At 39.5% G+C, this 21,307-nt stretch overlaps 2 protein-coding genes and 2 long non-coding RNA genes across 6 annotated transcripts; all 4 read right to left on the reverse strand.

Annotated features, from left to right (window-relative positions):
- Positions 1-175: 175 nt before the first annotated feature.
- On the reverse strand, positions 176-4,684 carry LOC110001602 (uncharacterized). Of its 2 annotated transcripts, none has more exons than XM_029281956.2 (6): positions 4,538-4,684; positions 2,728-3,081; positions 1,304-1,417; positions 861-969; positions 352-389; positions 176-266 (listed from the first exon to the last, which is right to left on the reverse strand). In XM_029281956.2, exons 1-5 carry the CDS (start codon positions 4,578-4,580, stop codon positions 362-364), a joined length of 648 nt encoding a protein of 215 aa, XP_029137789.2. In that variant the 5' UTR covers positions 4,581-4,684; the 3' UTR covers positions 176-266; positions 352-361. The 2 variants fall into 2 exon arrangements, with proteins under 2 accessions (XP_029137789.2, XP_020512742.2); XM_020657086.3 differs by having other exon boundaries at positions 861-980.
- Positions 4,685-5,917: 1,233 nt separating this feature from the next.
- LOC110001598 (uncharacterized) lies at positions 5,918-10,346 on the reverse strand. Of its 2 annotated transcripts, none has more exons than XM_029281957.2 (6): positions 10,190-10,346; positions 8,466-8,822; positions 8,137-8,244; positions 7,816-7,938; positions 6,974-7,011; positions 5,918-6,887 (listed from the first exon to the last, which is right to left on the reverse strand). In XM_029281957.2, exons 2-6 carry the CDS (start codon positions 8,794-8,796, stop codon positions 6,840-6,842), a joined length of 648 nt encoding a protein of 215 aa, XP_029137790.2. In that variant the 5' UTR covers positions 8,797-8,822; positions 10,190-10,346; the 3' UTR covers positions 5,918-6,839. The 2 variants fall into 2 exon arrangements, with proteins under 2 accessions (XP_029137790.2, XP_020512738.2); XM_020657082.3 differs by having other exon boundaries at positions 10,159-10,345.
- Positions 10,347-16,051: 5,705 nt separating this feature from the next.
- LOC136181119 (uncharacterized) lies at positions 16,052-18,863 on the reverse strand. Its single transcript, XR_010667541.1, has 3 exons — positions 18,789-18,863; positions 17,294-17,620; positions 16,052-16,488 (listed from the first exon to the last, which is right to left on the reverse strand). It is a non-coding gene; the product is annotated as an uncharacterized lncRNA (long non-coding RNA).
- A 1,066-nt stretch (positions 18,864-19,929) lies between these two features.
- LOC136181125 (uncharacterized) lies at positions 19,930-21,253 on the reverse strand. The gene is made up of 2 exons (XR_010667549.1): positions 21,117-21,253; positions 19,930-21,015 (listed from the first exon to the last, which is right to left on the reverse strand). It is a non-coding gene; the product is annotated as an uncharacterized lncRNA (long non-coding RNA).
- Positions 21,254-21,307: the final 54 nt, after the last annotated feature.

Raw genomic sequence — 21,307 nt, forward strand, 5'->3', positions numbered from 1 at the left:
GTTGTAAAAAGAAAAGGATCCCCTTTTCCTCATTCTCTGTGTTCACACTGAAACGTTCAGTTTAAAGACCTCCTGAACATGAAGTCAGCAGTTAGGAGTTTAACGCCTTTATATACCCAATGTAAAGATACGATCACATGTTGACCTGGTTCTTGTTTTTTAAAAAAGCAGAAAATTGATCAGAAAGTTCACTTTATTTCATTTAAAACAATTGTTGTTCACATTTCCAGAATCTTCTCTCTGGCCTCCTCATGCAGCCCATCGGCCTGCAGAAGAACAGTGGTTTGATGTCAGCTGGTTTTACAAACATTAATACATTTAATTGTACTCAATGTTATGGTAAACACTCACACTGATGATATTAACATCCTCGAGTCCCACATGAGATTCTGAAAGACACACAGAAGAAGTTTAGGTCCATTCAATGTGTCCATTGGGTGACCAATGAGCAAACCACTTTTGAAAATGTGAGAGAGCCCCCACACAACGACTAATCATGACAGTTTTAACAGTTTAGGTGCGCGGTGTTCAACGAGATGTCCAGCTCCGCACACCACACACCTAAACCGAGCCTTGACTCTCAAAACGTGTAATCTTGCTCTGACCAATGCAAATTTAGAGTAAGCAAACATGACGGTCAAGCTACATTTGGCTAACTGTTAGCTACCTTGTTCATCCATTACGGTAAGAAAAACAATTAGGACAGCACTCCAAAATTGGAGAATCTGGCAAGATCATCTTGGGAACAATCAGATAATCGGGCCTTTGATGACTTTGGTCAGAGAGGGGAATCAGGCCCTAACGTTAGGTAACTTTAAGATGACCCCTTCTCTCTGCTGTGTGTGTGTGCTCTCGCTCACCTTGAGGTTTTCTGGTCCTCCTGCAGACTATCAGCACAGCTGCTGATAAAACGATGATCATGAGGATCAGAACCAGCTGCACATTCAGCTGAACTCCTGGGTTTGTCTCCTGGGGAAGACCTTTGTTAGAGGAGAGGAACAAGGTTTTTTTTTTTTAACTTTCTTATCCATTATAAAATATTTCCCATTCATCAAGTGATTTCAACCAACAATGAATGAACCCAGTACAAGCATTTAAAGACATGCATTTCTTTAGACAGGACATTGGATAGAGCTGGAAACTTGGGAGAGAGAGAGTAGAGAATGACATATGGACTCAACGACTACGAGGCCAACTGGTCCCCCAACATGTCTCGCATGCCCAAATATATAATGACTCCTCTTTCCTTTTGAATAAGTGGTCATAAGATATCTCTAAAGTTGATTGAAAAGAGTAAATATACCTCGAGCTGCAGCTGGTGTTGCCAGTTTTTCCAATGTTGTTGTCGGTGTGGAGGCTGGTGGAGCTGATGTTGACAAAGGTTGGATAGTCTGGCTTGGTTCCGAAGTTGTTGGAGCTGTGACACACAAAGAAACTATTAGATACAGTTTGTTGGGATACAAAGTTGTCCAGTGAGAACATTTTATTGACATCACCCAAATTCTCTCAAAGCAGTCGGTGTGTTCTTACCAGTACAGTTACATATATGCTGAGGGCCATTGTTGTGTTTGGAGCAGTGACTGTGTATTGATATGGACAGCACATGTCTGTCTCCTACTGTTGTACAAAAGTGAAGCCAAATACTCCACTCCATGACGTAATTTGGAGCCAACACATTCACAGTGGGGAGCTGCTGGTGGACCCACGGAGTTGACTCTATGTCTCTTTGGATAACCGCAGCTCACATTAAACTTTACTGATTAAACGTTAAAGATCCCCGACGTGAGGACGGGCCACAGCAGAACAGATTCTTGTTCCAGTTTGGAGAAGACACTCAGGGTTATGTAAAGTTCAATGACTTAAAAGTTAGTTTCAGTCACGTTTCCTCTCACCTTTTGTTCTATACCCTAACAATCTGGTTAAGAACGCCGCAAGGACCTTTAATGTGTCAACAGTAAGTATGTTACATCCCCTGTTTTTTGATGTATATTTTAATCTATAGTTTATTCATAGACTGTAAATATTAATGGATGAAACCTGAGTGACATCATCCATCTGTTCCTGCAGGGGGCTCTGGAGGCTCATCGGCAGCAGCCGCCATGTTGGAAATCCTGTCTCAGTCTAACTTTCAGTCAACTTAATGACAGGCTGAGAGCTGGAGGTGAGGCGGGTTTTAAGCCTCCTGACAAACAGCTACACTGTGCCCACCTGCCAATCAGGTCAGCTGATTAGTTAGGCGCTATGTATATCGTTCACAAAATCAAAACGGCTGCATTATTAAAAATAATCACCCCCCGTACAGTGTGTGCCCATGAGGACAAAAACTAATCAGAATTATATCGTTTTTTGTTCCAGGCTGTAAACATGTTAATTTATGCTGTAAAAACAGGCTTTTTTTAAATATGTGGTGTGTATTGGCTTCCGCATTGGCTTCATTTTCAACACAGAGGTTGCCCCTTGAGTTCGACCCATGTCCCATCTGTTAACAGTTAGTCAGCAGGAGGAGCTCTAAATATTCTGGCTTCACTCCCTGGCGGCTGTTTCTCTGTCCATCTTCATATACAGTCTTTGGGATGGAGCATCGATATTCAAATCAACCGTAGTGTCACCTTTAGTGTTTGAGTTGGTTTTATATTTTACAGATGAACTTTTGGTTATAACGGAGCATTAATCAGATCGTTTAACATTTAAAACATCAGCAGCTGTCTGTGAAGAGTAAAAACTCACCGCCTTCAACTCTGAGCTCCATCACCTGGGTATCACTTGGAGACTGAAGATTTCCAAACACACAGCTGTATCTTCCAGAGTCAGCCTTTGTCAGATGTTTGATGCTCACATACAAAGGCATTATAGACATTCCCACATGTTCTTCATTATATCCAATGCTGTATCTGCCACGCTGAGCTCTGACACCGCTTGTTTCAACGAGAATGTCTTCCTCCCTGCAGTCGTCCCTGCAGAAGATCTTCCTTTCATCGGGGTTATCGAAGTAGCATTTTATTTTGAAGTTTCCTCCTTCGGTTGCTGTATGATTCAAGATATCTCTCTCTGTTAGACAGGCGTCTCCATTCTCCAGTGTTGCTGAAATGATAAACAATCAGAGTTACTATCCAAGACTGCCAATATGGGGGGACAAAGGGGGAGGCGGGGGGATTGGGGTAAGGTTAAACATTGTCATCCTAAATTTAACCACTCATAACATATGTTTTAAATCTTAATGCTCAACATTACTCACTAAGACAATAAAGAAACACATATTATTCTATATTGCCAGTTTCAAAATGTGAATCCCCTTTTTTTAGTGACATTAAAGTTGGTGGTGAGCCCATTGGACTTAACTGTACGGCCAGTAATGACGTCTTGGTATAGCTATGCCTACTCACAGTCAGGATGCTAGAAAAAAAAGGAGGCATCTGCCCCCAAAAATAACTTGTAGCGGTTATGATGGGGGCTGTAGCAGATCCCAGCTGTCATTGGGCGAGAGGTGGGGTAAACCATGGACCACACTCACTCATTTACACCTAAAGGTAATTTAGAGTCAACAATTGAACTAACAAGCATTTCTTTGGACTGTGGGAGGAACCCGGAGAAAACCAACGCATGCACAGGGAGAACTTGAGGTGGACACAGAGAGGCGGATGGGGGGATTTGAACCAGGAACCCCCTCGTTTGAGGCAAAAGCGCTAAACAACTGCACGGTTTTCCCCAATCGCTTTTCTGTAAACTCCAGAAGCTGATGGGAGCCATACAGAGGAGGTGAATGTTAGCTAGTAGGCTAACGCAACTGATCCAACATGCCTGTAATGGAATTATTTCATGACTGATCTGTGGAGGATCTGTCACTTAACCTGCGCAGTCATTTCTGTGGGCGGCCCTGTTACTATCTCCATGTAAAATGAATCAGTCTGATCAAATTGAACTTCTCAAGAGAGTCACTTATCTGTCCAAGTTGCACCACAACATCAACGGTTTGTTTACATTTTTAAAATAGAAACGTAATCCGAGCTGGGCTGCTGCTCGAAGAGAAAAGTAGGACTTTGAAAAAGAAAATCAGGGGGAGCAACTCTTCAAAACAATCGATGCACATTTCTGTTTTTGTATCCTAATCTGAACTGGGACAATTTCACAACAATACAGGAAGAAAACGGAAGTGAAACAGGATCTCGAAACAAACACTAAAGGGAACATTGTTCATCGATGTTATATGCGAGAGGGCCTCGATGAAACTGAAGCATTTTGACAACCTTATATGAAGACATGTTACTCCACCCTCCACCATTAATGTCTTTTTATACGTTTTTTTTTTTTAGAATATTGTAAACTGAAGTTAAAAATATTTGAGACCAGATTGTGGGACCAAACCAAATATGTTGTGTACATATTATGATGCGATAACTAGAAGTAACTCTCAGGCTCTAAGTCCGCTGCTCAGAATGATGAAAAACGATGACACAAAGTTAACCAGCAACCCACAATAATTAAAATAAATGTAGTTAAAAAATAACGAAAGAGAGAAATTGTTGAAGAGAGTACTCACTGGAGATGAAGACGAAGAAGATCAACGTGTGACGGACCTTCATGTTGGAGCCTCTGACAGTTTAAACACTTCCTCTTCCTTCTTTACTTGCTCTCTGTTTATAAAGTGATGAACTTCCTCCTACAAACATCAAAGCTCTGAACTCTCCTCCCCTATACATTCAGTTTTTGGAAACACTTAAGGTCACAATATTCACCATTAACTATTTGCTTATTAGCATGCTAACTAGTAGCGTACTGGCTGCTTATCAGTCTTTATTAAGCGCTCATCACTGTGACTAGATGACCAAGGACAGCTTAGTGTGTCCACTGTCTTCCCTTTTATCTGAAAGGAAGTTTGGTAGACTTATTGTCTGCTCCAAATTGTGCTGACATCATAGATTAGTTTAGGTGGCTCAATATGACCCTAATAATAATAATATCTTTTGGGATATAGGCAAAGCCGTTGGTAGAGTCTGGCAGATTTGGTTCAGCAAGACACAAGTTCACATGGGTGCGCTTGATCCATGTCTCCTCATAAGTATTCATCTTATATATTTCACTTAAGCCATCTGAGTCAACTGAATCATCTTTGTGTGAAGTCAAGTCTTAGTAATTTCATCCACACTCTCCTACTCTGAATTCTGTTGATTATATATATACTGTAACTGCTGCGTTCTCACATCAGCTCACTCGGACTTGCTGCAGAAAAAGTACTCGGGGGCTGGTAGGAGAAACTCCGGTTTAAGTCAGAGTGAAATATTGGACTGTTAGCGTTCACACCATCACACATGCAGATCCTATCATTAGTTTTTCAGGAGTTTTCCACAAGTGTGAAATCCCTACAAGAGTTTGTCTATTTAAGTTTATTGATAGTAAGTTAGGAAGTTGTTGAACATGAATCATGATCTTATAGAGTAGGAAATTGGGAGAGAGAGTGGGGAGTGACATGCAGGACAGGGGGCATTTGGCTCTACAGGTGCTCGCTTGGAGGATTATAGCAGCCGCACATGGGGCACCACCTAACTGCCAGGCCATCTGTGCCCCCTTTGTCTTATTTTTTAAAAGGGTGAAAAGTCAGGACTGCAGGCGGGCCACTTTATCTCTCTCACTACAGAGCCATGCTGTTATAGGCGCATAACAAGCCGGATGGTTCCTCTCCTCTTTTGTCTGGAGGATGAGACGTGCAGGTTTTTGACTCGTCAGACCTCAGGACGGTTTTCGCTTTCTCCATATGAGTGTTCTCTGGCGATAGGAATTCAAACAGTAATACATAGTGATCTGACAAAGACGATTATATACAAACACTATGAAATGTTTATTTTAATTCTTTGAGTTTCAGATACATTAACTGCAATATGTAGATTTATATACAGATGCAATAAGCACAAAGCATTTTAAAAAAAAGTCTGATATTGAGTATTTAACTTTTGATAAAATGTGTTTAATGTTGTACAATTTTTAACCCCACTAGAAAGCAATTTTAAAAGTACTTTGAATAAACCCTGATGATTCATGTAAGCTAGAAAAGAGTTCACAGTTTTCAAAAGCAACACATTTAAACACAATATAACAGAACCAAAGAGTGATGTAAAAGTATAAATGTAACCTAAAAAATAACATCATGTTCATAACAAAATATTTGAAACCCAGAATGTTTTCAACAAAACATCAGAAGTTTGTGGCTTTAAGTTCACATGTTATTTAAACACTTCACTTCACTTTTAAACACTTACACTTCACCATGTTTCTCTAACACTAACATGTGTCTCTAATCTGTCTACCAATGATGAGAAAAGTCCATCCTATCTGTCTACTGCCTGCTCCACTTTTCAGAAAATGTGGGCTCAAATATACCGTTTAAAGATTTTTCCTTCATGACATCACAAAGGGCAGTAGCCCCTCCCCCAGGTGGGTGACACTCCCACAGCTAGGTGTTTGTTCTGTCCTCTTGAGTCTGCCTTCTCACCGTAAATAATAGGAGCGAGAAAGACAGAGTACACCCAAGCCCTTCCAGAGAGGGGCGTGGTCAGACACAGCTCATTTACATATTTAAAGGTACAGACACAGAAACAGCCTGTTCTGAGCAGGGCTGCAATAGAGGGGTTTATAGACATGATCAAATACAGGATCAGAGTGGATTTAGAACAAGACACTTCACAGACATGTTTTGGGGAGCTCTGAGACTTATTTACACTGGTTGAAGAGGAGGAGAATATGTGACCTCTAACGCCTAGATGTAATCTAAATATAGCTTTCACAGAACAGCCTGGTATATTGTTCTTACAAAGGCAGTGCATATAAGTTCATCTAAAATGTTTTCTTCATATTTCCAGAATCTTCTCTCTGACCCCTTCATGCACCAAATTGGCCTGCAGAAGAAGAACATTGGTTTGATGTCAGCTGGTTTTTATAAACATTAATGAAGTTTAATATCAAAAATGTTCTCAACACTCACATTGGTGACATTAACATAATCCAGTTCCTCATCAGGTTCTAAAAAACAGAAAGCTTAGAAGGTTAGCTTCATTCGATGGTATCATTTTGACTACATAGGCTAGATAAGGATTTGGTGCACCAATCAGCCGACTCCCAACCCCCCAAAAAAGTGCTGCCTTATCTCTATGGAGACAAGCAACAACACTGCTCTAAATAACAGATGACGAGCTTCATTACCCCCTGAGGTAGGTCTCAATCCAAACAAGTCCTCTATCGTGGGAAAAAGCAGTTGTTGTTCTGTCAAAAGAGCGGCAGGAAAAGCGTACTATTCTATTAAGTTAATGTAATTTAAAATTTCTTTCAAATATAAACTTTCACACTGCACTTTGTCAAGCACACCAAAGTCTGTCTCACCTACAGCGAACCGAACTCTGGTGCATTTGGAAGCGAACTAAGATCCGTGTTTTCAAGTGGTCCAGAGTTCGGTTCAGGAGACTCTGTAGGAGAGAAGTCCTCAACCTCAAGCCACATTTCTGTCCTAAAAGTGTCATTGCTGCTTCTCAAGTGCTCACTTACGGGTAAATAACCTAGCTAAGCTAAACCTAGGTGTGCGCGTTTGTATTGCATAGAAAGTATGATGTTGCCGCTGATGGTAACAACATGAAGGAGTGATTGGGTATGTCTGGTATGACTTATCCGCACTGTCCATGTTGATACGTTATGTTATAATGACTCTTTAGGCAGTTTTTGAAATTCCAGGCCAGGGTAGATGCACTTCAGCTGAAACTCTGGGGTTTAGTTACCCTGTTAACACCTGCTCAAATGATCCCTTTCCTCTGTTGTATGTGTGTGCTTTCTCACCTCCGGGTCTCCTTGCGCTCCTCCTGCAGACTATCAGCCCAACTGCTGATGAAATGATGATCATGATGACCAGAACCAGCCGCACATACAGCTGAACTCTTGTGTTTGCCTCCTGGTTCAGACCTTTGTTTGGGCAATGGAATAGTAGAAGAGTTTTCTTCACTTTCTTGCCCGTTATAAAATACTTCTTGTTCTTCGAGTCATGAATGAACCAAAGTTCAAACACAGAGACACTAACAGGCAAGAGCTAATTTCTTAAGAGTTTAGTTCCTAAAATATCTTGAAAGTTGATGATGTGTCAGAAGAAACAGGTACATGTACCTTGAGCTGCAGCTGGGGTTGTCAATGTCAGTGTTGTCTTCAATGTGGAGGCTGGTGGAGTTGGTGAAAAAGCTGGGGAGGTCCATTTTGGTTGGGCAGTGGTTGGAGCTGTAAAAAGGTTAAAAACACTGAATGGTGAGTGTGTTCTTACTGGTCCAGTTATGGGCTGAAGACTATCAGCGTGTTTGAGGCTACCAATAATATTCAAAAGAGCTGTGAACTTGAGAGTGGAAGTTTGAGATGATTTTATATCTGGTCATAACGGTGCATTAATCAGACTTTGAAATATTTAAACTTTCAGCAGCTGTCAGTAAAGGGTAAAAACTCACCGTCTTCAACTCTGAGATGAAACTTCTGGATATGATGGGGATAACGACCAATGCCAAACACACAACTGTATCTTCCAGAGTCAGACTTCAACAGTTTTGTGATGCTCACATACAAAGTTATCGTAGAGGCTCCCAATTGTTCTTCATAATATTCCATGCTGTATCTGCCACGCTGAGCTCTGACACCACTTGTTGCCACAAGAATGTCTTCAAATCCACAGTCATTCCTGCAGAAGGTCTTCCGTTCACCAGGGTCATCGAAAAAGCATTGAGCGGTGAAGTTTCCTCCTTCAGTTGCTGTATGGACATAGATTTCTGTACTTCCAACCATACAAGTGTTTCCATCCTGTGTTTTCGCTGAAAATATAAACAATGAGCATTACTATCGTCCTCTAATATGCAGCACTCAGATAATATGGACAAAAAATATAGATCCTGGAGGACTCCTCTTTCACCTTGCATGTAATTTATGAGCACATGAGTTAGCTGGGGTCAGTTGCTCCAACAGAGCTCACTCCTGGTCTGAAGCTAAGTCGGTCTTAACTTGGCGTTCTGAGTTCGACCTGACAGTGAAGCTGGTTGCACCACCAGGGCCTTAAGCCTTCGTCGCACTAAGAATGGTGGTAAATCTTACAACTGGTCAGGTGTTTGTTCATGGTTTAATTCACTTTCTGTAAATAGTATTCTCAGATGGAGGTCTGTGGTTTGATTTGTCAGTTTAGGGGCTCAGACATGCTACACGCTTCTTGGTGGTACACTACATTCACACATCATACCCACACCGCTGTGGCACTGAGCTCCAAACAAACCATTTTGAAACAGAACCAGACAGATAGACAGAGCCAAATATGCAGGCTCATCAGGACAGGATACGATAAAAAAGACAAGGGTTTATTTTATAGTCGAGGTTGGTACAGGTCATCAAAAAACACTGAAGCAAACAAATCCATGAGGGGCAGTCGAAAGGGCAGGTGAGGGTCAAACACAAGAGTGCTGGAAACGAGGCGACACGAGGGAACAAACGACAAACTGGCAACATGAGGGAGGACACACAGGGTTTAAATACAAAGACAGTCAGGGGATAACAAGAGACAGGTGAGCACAAGGCAGGGAACCACAAAGAGCAGGATCTGGAATACAGAGACAAGGGTATAATAAAACAGGAAATTACAAATACTGAAATAAAACATGACCTTATTCAGCTTGTCATTTTGCCCCTTATGTGGCACTGAGATAAGGTAGAAAGTCAAGCTTGGATGCGCCCTTTTGACAACTTTTAACCAAGTGTTAGAAAGGAGAAAAAAACAGATGCAAAAGCGGACCTGTAGAAGGAGAAGCTGGGTACATTGTTCATCCACGATAGACTCTAACAGGCCTCGACAAATCTTCAGCGATTCGACAGCATCGTTAGAAAAAATGCAACTCCACCTTTATTATTTTTGTAATGTGCATCAGAGAGCAGAACATGAACAGATGTTTCATTCAGGCAAAATGTAAACCCAAAAAATTAAATTCATATTGTGATCTAAATGTACAGAACAGCTGATTGTCTATTAAACTGAAGATGCTCAGTTTATATTCTGAGAGGATAATTACTAGTATTTATAACCTTAGCTCACAGGCTCTTTCATAACAAATATATTCATATAAATGTTCAGAAAGATAAATGAGACGTATAGCTGACAGTACTCACTGAGGATGAAGATGATCAAAGTGTAACAGACCTTCATGTTTGAGTCTTAGACAGTTGAACGCTGCTTCTCTTCCTTCTTCACTTACTTATTTAATCGACAAGTTGCTTCAACTGCAGCGGAATAGAGAAGTGGAATAGAGAAGTTGTCACAGAGGCCCATTTCTTTGTATATGTTTTAGTATGTTGGGTGCTAACAAGGCTGCAGGGAAGTGAAAAATGCAAAGGGAGCTTTAGCAGCTCCAGGAATAAGAATATGACACACAGCTTCAGAGTTTAAGAGGCCGTACACTGATTGAAATGTGAAAGTTATCTCAGTGTGTAAAGCCTGGCAAATAAGTAAATCTGAGAAATATCATTGTGTTTGGAGAATTCTTCACCGTGGCAACAGTTTCTTGCAGTGCTGCGTTGTCTGATCCAAAAGGAGTCTAAGCTCCCGGCTCACCTAGGGTCTTGGTGGATTACTGTTACCAAAGCTGCTAAGCTAAACAAAGCTAGATCAACATAAGAGCAAATCTTATCTAATTTTCCCAACTGATCACTGCAGTCTATCCTGGAAGCTAGGACAGGGGATTCACACCTCAAGTCCTCAAAGGAAGGGAGGAACTCACCTCTCAGACAGCTGGCTATGCAACAATAATGAGGTTCAACTGGAAAAATTGTTAAATTGTTGTCTCAAACAACAAAGAGCACACAAAAAAAATAAAACCACTCAACTCACCAAAACACAACAGCACAACTAAGGGAAAAATAACAAAAACATCACTAAAATCAGTCTCAAATTAGTTACTTAATTACTAATTCAATTCAATTCAATTCAATTCAATTTCAATTCAATTTATTTTGTTTAGCGTCAACTCATAACAAGTGTTATCTCAAGACACTTTACAAAAAGCAGGTAAACTACCTTACTCTATGTCTGTTAACATTACAAAAAAGCAGGTAAAAAGACCGTACTCATTGTTATGTTACAAAGACCCGGCCTATCCATCATGAGCACTTTAGCAAAGCAGCAAAAGTTACAGTGGTAAGAAAAAAACTGTCTTATTAAAAGGCAGAAATCTTCGGCCGGATCCCCGCCTCATGACGAAACAGCCTTCACAGGCCTAGACTGCGCCTAATATTATTAATAAGGATCAGAGTTCTTCCCTCTCTTCCAGAGTTTAGGACAAAGACAAAAGAAGCCGTGTGGCTTAGCTTGAACTCTCTGAGCTGAGTTCAGTAACTATAACTTAAACACTAGAAAGCCAGTGGCCGGACTTTGATTCAATGGCAGGTACACTGGTCTTTCTGATTGTGAAAGCATTTAACTGAAAGTAAACTAGCATAGCATTGAATGAAAACACATAGAGGCGAACACGGCGGTTCAGCAACAAAAACAAATGCAGCAGCTTACAGGAGATAATAAACAGAATGTGAAGTTCAGTCAACAATAAAGCACAATTATCAATTGGTATAGAATAAACCTTCCTAAACTATTCTGTGCCCAGACTAAAGCCTTACTTGGAAACATTTTTCTGATGACTGTTTAGAAGAAGATTTACTTTATTGATCCCCCTTTGGCAAGGGGAAATTTCAGTTTTTACACTCTGTAGTCATGCAACACACACATAGGCTGAAGTATATACACACATGCACACAAACAGGATCCTATGGACATGCACTAAGGGAGAGATGTCAGAGTGATGGAGCTGCCCACAGCGGGCGCTCCTGAGCTGATGGTGGGGAGGGGGTTTGGTGCACCTTGGAAGTGCTCAGGAGGTGATCTGGCACCTCTCCAGCTACCAGACCAAGCATGATGTTCAACATCATGCTTGGTCTGCACCGGGACTTGAACTGGCGAGTCCTCTGGTTCCCAACCCAAGTCCCTACAGACTGAGCTACTGCCGCCCCAAGGTTAGGTTGGCAGATGAAGAGACGGCAGCAGGAGTCAGATTTGAGACAAAAGCAATGCTCTGTTTTCTTTCTGGTGGCAGGAGCAGATTTTCCTTGGTGTATTCTTCTTCAGGTCACGGTGGCTGTCTGTAGCACTCCTGTCCTGTTGCATTCACCGACGTTGACGAGAATAATAGGAAAGAATTTCTCTGTGCTCGAACCAGATAGTTACCGATTGCGCCAAAAACTCCTAAAACAGGCCTTGGAAGTCGGCCAGGTTGGAATGCGTGTCTCCCCTGAAGCTGGAAGCTTGTGAAGAGAGGTATCCTCTGGTGTAGGGAGACCACACATGAAGAGATCAAACAATGAGAGGCGGCTGCTTTTATCGACCCTGCACTTAACACCTAAGTGTTAGATGTTACAGAGCATGCTGGGAGTGTTTCTGCAGGGCATGCTGGGAGTAAGAGTCATTTAAGTACTCGTACTCAGGCTTCTGTGGCTTCAGGCCGGACCTTTGTTTCAACACATGGAGATCCCAACACTACTGAAAATAAAGTACTTTTCAACTTCATTTGTTTTCTTTAGAAATCTTTTGTAAATTCAAACCCTAATAAAAAACTGGTCTAATAAAAGAGGATTCCTTTAAAACGATATTAAATGTTTATTTTATACATTATTGAACTGCCATGACAAAACATGAACAGCTCTGCAGATTTAAAAGCAGTTTATAGAGAAACCTTACCTTCATTATATTCATTAAGAACAATCGATTCCTCCTGTTTGATGCAACAACTCTACAACAAACCTTTATATTCATTTTAAAGGTTTACAATGAATGTGTCCCTAAAACAGAAATCATTTACAGTTTTCAAAAAAACTGACATTTTAAACACATTGTAACTAAAAAAGATACAAAAATCCTGGGGAGGTTTCACATCTATGTCCCTGAAAATAAGATTGAGATGCTGCAGTTAAATAAAAAGTGAATGCTCACACAGGAAACATCGCCTTTTCCTTCCTCTCTGTGTTCACACTGAAACATTCAGATTAAACACTTCCTGAACAACACGTCCAAAGTTTGTGATTAAAAGCTTAATAAAGACGTTGTCAATGTATGATTACAGAAACTGAACTTGGTTCCTGTTTCTCAGAAAAAACTGAACATTAGTAAGTTTATTTATGACGATTCTTTAAAGGAGCAATATATAACTATGACACCTAGTGGTTAGAATGGGTACTGCAGTCCATGTTAGTTCACAGAAATAATAAAAACCCATCTCAGGGTCCTGGAGTCTTATCATTCAGAGAGAGAAATCATTTAATTTTGCCTGCAGACTTTTTTATTTATTTACCAGTAACATTAAAACTGATAACTATCTGCACAAATAGAGGTGATGGAAAATGCACTAAGTTTGAATAAACAGTAAAACTGGTCGTCCCTCCATCATTAACATTAAACCAAACGTGAATATTTAACCCTCCATTTCAGAAACGTGTTTGTCACCTGCTGAACACTTTACTGCACATCACTGTAATTTGTTTGAGCAAAGTTCTCAATGAAAATCCTTGATGACAAAGTCTCTGTTAACCCAAAATTAGCCCCTCAATAACTGAACTGTAACGTATAACTTGTGCCTTCAGAAATATCAACATTTAACAAAATCATTTATGCAATATATCTTGTAAAAACAAAAAAAAACTCAACTTAAATAACCAATATGTAACTCTGACACCTGGTGTTCAAAATGGGTACTGCAGTCCATCTTACATATTGGACCTTTACTGTTTCCATAGCAATAGTAGCTCTGACTTGAAGCTATTTTTTTATGCAGCTCTGTTAATAAAAATCTTAACCTATCACAGCTTGCCAAAAGAAAAACAGATAATTGTTGAACTGTAACCTGAGAATAAATGCTGCGCTGATAGCATTGAAGCTAAAGCTAATTTAAAGTAACAGTAGAGTACAGAGGAGCCAAAGTGTTCTCTGAGCTAGCTTCTGCCCGGGGCACGGAGTAGATGACATCATCTTTTGCTCCACCAGAGGGGGCGCTGTTACGAGAGGCAGCTTGGCTGTTGGAGAAATCCACCTCAGAGTAGATGAGTTTACTCGAGTCATCGACGATCTGGAAGGAAAACAAAGGTGAAAATTTATCAGCCAGATGTTTTTTTACTTTATAAAATTTCCTTTGAGAGAGACAGGACAGTCGATAGAATCAGAAATCAGAGAGAGAGAGAGAGAGAGAGAGAGGGGGGGGGGGGGGGGGGGGTGTGACATGTATGAACCCGGGCCTCCCGCTTTGAGGACTGTAGCCTCTGTACATGGGGCGTACAAACTAACCACTAAGTCACTGGCGCCTTGATAAGTCACAGTTGAAAGAACTGAATGTTTTTGATTAAATTATTAATATTATTCAGAGCTCTGAAAGAGGAAAGTTTTCTGACTTAAATTATGATTTAGTGACTAAAATCTGGTGCATTTTTTACCGTGTGCTTTTGATTTTGTTCATGACATCAACAAGATCTTTTTAAATGTTGTATCCTAAAGTTTTGTTTGTTTATTGACAGCACAATACACGACCAGGGTCCAACATGGGCCTCTGTTAGAATTGACATGCTTGTGGGGCCTCTAGTGGCCATTTGTGGAACTGCACTTTGTGACACTTCTGTGTTCATTTTATTGTTTAGCACTCATTGGAAATAGACTTATCTTTGACAAATACTCTCTTAATATATAGATCCATTTCAATCAAGTTTCATGTTAGATCAGAGATGTGCAACCACATCTTTATGACCTATAAGACTTCCTCCACAAAACAACGGAAGTTAGAGATATGAACATTAACTGGCCTGGTTCCTGTTTCTTTAATTGGCAGCAGATCACTTCCTGGATATTATTTATTTTTTCAAAATAACACATGAAGGTGGTGCAGGTTTGACTAACATCTCCTTGTTGATCTGCCACAGAAATAACATTTCCTCTGCTGTGCCTTCAAGTTGTTAATCTGTGAATTTATTTTAGTACATTTAATCTAAAATCTTTCCACTGTTTTTTCTTACTTTGTCGTGAGAAGCTGCTGCAGTTAGGAGGCTGTAGTCATCCGTGGTTTCAACCCCGTTCAGTTTGGCAAATTTAGCACAGGTGTAAACTGTTGAAACTTCCACAACAGGAGATCTGTGCCCCTCTCTGATCTCCTCATGCACTCGGTTGTTCTGCACGAGGAGAATACAAAGACACTGTTTCAGTACGTTTTTCTCAAACAGTAATAAAAGTTAAAGTCCCTGATTATCTCAGACTCACCTCTTGGATTTCAGCATGCTCTGTTTGAACAGGGGGTCCTGAAAAACACCTCGTTAATAAGTCAACTCAAAATGTTACAGTTATAGTTATTAGTTATAAATGGAGTATAATGTAGATATTTTCTGTTAAAATCGTAAATTAAAGGTGTCGACCACTTCCTGTTCCGTGTGTATGTGTGTTTCCTGTAGCCTCACCTTTGGGTTCTCTGGCCCTCTTCCTGCAGAACATCAGCAGGATGGCTGATAATATGACGATGAGGATGAAAAGACTCAGACCCAAATACAACAGAAGACCTGGGGTTGTTTTGGCACAAAAACAAGTTTGTTTTACACTTCATGATTTGTGAAATATAACTATAAGGGTCAATTCTTTTGTGCACTGGCCCTAAAGCCTGGCTCAGACTACAGGATAATCGAGTCGATTCCCCCTTCCCGACCGTCGGGGGGGGGGGGGGGGGAGGGTGCCCGACTAGAACTGTTCTGCCCAGATTAGAGTGAGTGGTATTAAGATCCAATCAACCATAGCTTCCCTGATCTGCTCAGAGAGCATCGCAACTGCTACAATTTATTTTAAACATGTTTGATATTTAGGATTTCAAATCCTGACGATTATATCATGAAAGTGTCCGTACATGGGGCGGGGCCAACCAGCCACTAGGCTACAGACGCCACCATTTTTTTCATATCTTGTAGTGTTTGCATGCTGAAGATTATAAAGAAGAATATCTGTTAAGATTGTCCTTACATACGAGATGCTGCCCGATTTCAAAATTGGGTAGTATTTTAAAATTCCTGTAGTCTGAGCCGAGCTTTAGTTAGAAGGTTTAAACATTTTAATATAAACCTGAAAACAGAAAAATAATCCAACAATGAATAAACATACTACACATACAATGATACACATTCATATACTTGCATAAATACAGTATGTCTATAAATATACTTATAATTATGTAAATGTACCTGAACCAGAAGCTGATGAGAGCTGCTCAGTCGTGGTTTTGTTAGGTGAGTGTGATGAAGTCGTGGTTGTGTTAGGTGAGTGTGATGAAGTCGTGGTGTTTCCTGAACTGGAGCTCACAGTCTGCGCTGTGGTCAGTGTGGAGGTCGAGCGGGTCGATGATGGTTTAGGAGTCGTGTTTGGTTTAGAGGTGGTTATAGCTGGAAAATACCATTTAAAAATAAAGGTACAAATTAAATCTGACACCAATAAAGCTCGAAGCAGTTGATCATCGTGTTTGGTGAAAACATTTTCAATTGTTTGATCTGAGCTGATCTTATAATTTACAGATGAGCTGGAGGTTTTTAAGGTTTATCTTTTGGGTTTTTATTCCTCTATTTAGAGACAGTGGATAGAGTAAGGAATCAGTATCCTAGTGGTTAATATGGAGGCTTTTGTCCTCCAAGTGGGCGGCCTGGGTTTGAATCCAACCTGTGGCTCCTTTCCTGCATGTCTCTCTCTCTCACTATTTAAAAAAAAAAAAAGATTAAAAAACTATTTAAAAAAAAAAAAGATTAAAAAACTATTTAAAAAAAAAAAAAAAGATTAAAAAACTATTTAAAAAAAAAAAAGATTAAAAAACTATTTAAAAAAAAAAAAAGATTAAAAAACTATTTAAAAAAAAAAAGATTAAAAAACTATTTAAAAAAAAAAAAGATTAAAAAAAAAACGTCTTCAACTGTGTGCTGAAACTTCTCAAATAAGCTCAATTATTACATATACATTAAAACAGTAAATAACTTTTTCTACTACAGATAAATGTGAAAGTTATTCTGTCCGTCTGTTGCAACAATATTCAAATTAACTTCAACATGTCGACTAATCTGATCATTTACAGACAAACTGTTGGTTTAAATTAAGAATTTTTAGAGTTCACAATGAAGAAAAGATGCAGCTCTAAACTAAATGTTTACTTACTGAGATATTTCAAAGATGTAAAGAAGTCCATGAAGAGTAAAAACTCACCTTCTTTAACTCTGAGCTCAAACGTATTACTTGAATCTAGAGACAAGTATCTATCCAACCAACATTTGTACGATCCAGAGTCAGACTTTCTCAAATTCGTGATGCTCACATAAAAAGCGTTATTTAAACCTAATTCAATGCTGTATCTGCCACACTGAGCACTGACATCTGTGGTTTCACAAAGAATGTCTCCATCTTTACAGTCGTTTCTGCAGAAGACCTTCCTGTTTTCAGAAAATGTAAAGCTGCATCCAACTGAGATGTTTCCTCCTTCAGTTCCTTCACGGACACCGATATCTTCATGAAAAGGGTTTCCATCCGTCAGTTCTGTGGAAAAGAGATAAATAATCATGAGCTATATTCTGTGTTTTTTAGATCTTTCAGTCTGATTTGTTTCACATTATCCAAAACAAAACAATAACAGACATCCTACATCTCTATACACTTTCCTTCATTCATTCTCTAAAATTTGTATTTTGCATTTGCATGCCTGAAACGTCATTCAACTTTTTACAAGTTGGTGTCTGCTGAATTCAAAAATACATCCAACTTCTACATTCAGCATGCAGAAAAAGGTGAATTATGAGTGAATACTTGAACAACTTAACTTAAAATGGTAAACTGTGACATCTAGGTTTATTAGTTGTATCTTAGTTTTATCTGGTAAAGTCAGCTTCAAAGTACTCTGTTCAGTTTCCTCAATTCTATTTCAACACTGAACGTCTAGTTTAACCACAGAAACCAACATGTTTGAAAGAGTCCACCCACCACAGACTGCTTCTTATTCTGTCTCCTGTAACTACTGTATTGGTCCGAATATAAGACGACCCCCGTTTTTCAACACTCATTTAGAAAAAAAAGATTTGCAGACCAGATCTTGTTTTTGTAAAGAACTTTTTTTAAAGAACTTCATTTTATTTGAAAATAACAATATTAAAAACACATTGAATTAAACACCTGTTGTATTAATAATTATAATAATAATTAACATACCGTATTTATCGGTATAGGCCTACGGCACTTTTCAAAACAAAGTGTTTCACAAGGGCGAACTATGTACAGTATGATTCAACATTAAAATCGATTAACAATCAAACAATATTATCAACATGTTTTTAACATTTTGAAATAACAGAGGAAATACAGGCAACGTTTTTAACTAAACTACCGCTAAACTAAAACTCTCCAAACTTCTCCTCCGATGTCTCCTATTCCTCACACACGTCCTCCGCCCCGCTGTGTTCTCTCTCACTGTCATCACTCCCCTGCTCCTCCAGAGCGCGTCATGTGTGTTGACATTTAAAGGGACAGGCGAACAATTAGAGCTGCACTCTGAATACTAGACCTCGAATATAAGACGACCCGACTTTTTCGGACCTATTTCGATGGGGGAAAAGGCCGTCTTATATTCGGACCAATACGGTAATAAAGTCAACTATGAAGAAGACAAATGCAGCAGTGAAAAGAGAGGAGTGTAGGAATAGAGAGTACTCACTGAGGAAGAAGAAGCAGATCAAAGTCTGATGGACTCTCATGTTCAACGCTCTGATGGTTTAAGATGCTCTTGTTCCGTCTTCACTGGACAACAAGGAACTTGTTCTCACTTCTCTAAATGATGGAGTCCCTCCTCCAAACACAAAACACACCCCTCCCCTCTTCATACGCCCCACTACAGAGACTGTAACCTGCAGCTTTGTGGATGAGTTGATTTGAAAACTTGAAGCTGCATCAATGTTTTATTTATTTGATGAGTTTCTGCTCAGTCATGTTTGTTGTACCTTCAAATACACTGAAACATGCAGCACGGGGACTTCTTTGGAGAAAGAACAGACTCACTTAGCTTCATCACTAAACAGCTAAGCCAATTACAAAACTTGTTTTATGTCTTTGTGGGTGTTCATGTGTTTGGGAGACCTGCTCTGGTCCAAACAAATCCAGAGCATTCAGGAGCAGAATCTAAAGTTAGAAGGAGGACATACTGTGATCATAGTGAGGTCACTTTATCACCTCAGTCAGTAGATATTTTACATACAGCTTAAAGGTCACATATTCTCCTCCTCTTCAACCAGTTTCTTTCTTATATTAATCTTTTTTATTGGGGATAAAATAATATGAGCACAGCACAAAGTTAAAAGAGTTACCTCCCTTTTTTTTTTTTACAGAACAGGAACAATAAACAATGTGTTACAGTTTGAGAAATCCAAGAGGAGGACCCAGATGCAGAACCAAAAATTATTTAATTAAACAAAAACTCACTTCAGAAAGCCAAACACAAGAAAACAAGTAGCCACGAGTAAACTCACATATGACACCTACAACATACATGCAACAATGAACTGACACGGAAGGGCAGAAACACAGAGACTAAATACACAGGGGAATCAGACACAGGTGAGACTAACAAGTCACAGGTGAGGACAATCAGGGCAATCACACAGACAGGAATACAAGAAACACAGAGGACAACTACAAACTAAATCATGAAACACTAAACATCGAAAAACCAAACTAGAAAAAGACAAAACTATAACACAACGTCTCTGTATTGAAAGAAAGTAATGATTAAAGATAAAAGACTTAAAAAGAAAAATGTACATAGTCTGTTGACAAGTAAACAAAAGCAAACTAAGAAGAAATAACTTCATGTTGTTTTAATGTGTTGCATTGAGTTATACTTGAGAACTGAACATAATTATGAAAAGACCCCTGAAACATGAATTGCTGTTACTAAACCATACATGTTTGGTTGGCATGGATTCTTAATTACAATAGCTATAGTTTATCATTGTTATTTTGCTTCTTTACATACTGTACAAATGGCACACCTCAAACACCACATCTTACCTTCCCATTCCAAACTTACATTTTCACTCTACTGGACGGCAGCTTTCTTAGATTTCTGTGTCAAAATGATGTCATAACATCAAACTGAGGTCAGAGTCTGAATCCTCATGGTTGGCTTACACAAAAAAAGTGTCTTCTTACACGATTCTAGGTGCTCAGGTTCAAAAGTTAATTTTCCAACATGGCGCCGGCAGCCATCTTGGATTTGGCACTCTGGCTATATCTCAAATCAATCATCAACACAGTTTAGTCAGACAATGACCACAGAATTGAAATTCTGGCCCCAAATATTTATTATCTTTATTTCTATCGGGGCAACAGAATCAAGTGCAGCTCCAAATGAGCACTGATGACAAAATGATCGATCTGTACGAGACCTAAGTTAGCATCAACGTTTTCTGTTTCATTGAGATTCAGTGACATGTGTCCAAAACTTCAGGAATTCAACAGTGTGCACTTCAAGATCCTCTTATTACATAAAACATAAAAACATGATCTTACTGAATAAAACAAAATATTCAGCTGAGGGTCTTCTTCATCAAAAGGTCAAAGTTTGTGGTTTAAAGTCCAGATACACACTTTTTACAGACATGAGCACAACATCGCCTGTTTCCTGTTTTCATCACATAGGTTTCTGAGAACTTTAAGTTAAACTTAAAGATGAGGAAACAACTTCTTCTTTTTTAGATTGTCAACCACATTCCCACGATCTTATCTCTGCTCTGCAATGAAGATGTTATCTTTCAACCAAAATGTGTTAAAAAAAATAGTTCTGCTCTGGACTCGCTGCAACATGAATTTTAAAGTGTAGATGTTTCCACAGGAGGAAGTCCACTCTGTCTGTCCTCCTCTCCGATCTCGTCATGCTCTTGATCGTCCTGCAGAAGAAGAAGAAAGAAGGGTTTAGTTTGTATTGATGTCTGATGTTTTTACCATCTTTAATGAAGTTCACTATTCAACAATCTTCTCAGACACTCACATGGTTAATATTTACGAAGTCTAGTTCCACATGGGATTCTGAAAAACATAATTCAGAAGATCAGGACCACTTGTTGCATTTTGTGGAGCCTCTTTCCTTCAGAGAGCTGAGTTGTGTTTTTCTCCATCAGACCAGGACGCTGGCTACTTTGTGAGTGTGGTGAGTTTTAGATGATGTTAACATCTCACCTT

This window comes from Labrus bergylta, chromosome 12 (genome assembly GCF_963930695.1).
Source record: "Labrus bergylta chromosome 12, fLabBer1.1, whole genome shotgun sequence".
Classification (NCBI taxonomy): Eukaryota; Metazoa; Chordata; class Actinopteri; order Labriformes; family Labridae; genus Labrus; species Labrus bergylta.

Excerpts from the sequence above, each read along its gene's own strand:
- LOC110001602 (XM_020657086.3), bottom strand. The coding sequence starts at position 4,580 with ATGAAGGTCCGTCACACGTTGATCTTCTTCGTCTTCATCTCCA. Across the intron at positions 3,082-4,537 it reads CTTCTTCGTCTTCATCTCCA|CAACACTGGAGAATGGAGAC; the intron begins GTGAGTACTCTC and ends TTATCATTTCAG. Across the intron at positions 390-860 it reads GAGGACCAGAAAACCTCAAG|AATCTCATGTGGGACTCGAG; the intron begins GTGAGCGAGAGC and ends TGTGTCTTTCAG.
- LOC110001598 (XM_020657082.3), bottom strand. The coding sequence starts at position 10,195 with ATGAAGGTCTGTTACACTTTGATCATCTTCATCCTCA. Across the intron at positions 8,245-8,465 it reads TCATCTCAGAGTTGAAGACG|CTCCAACCACTGCCCAACCA; the intron begins GTGAGTTTTTAC and ends ACCTTTTTACAG. Across the intron at positions 6,888-6,973 it reads ATTATGTTAATGTCACCAAT|GCCAATTTGGTGCATGAAGG; the intron begins GTGAGTGTTGAG and ends CTTCTTCTGCAG.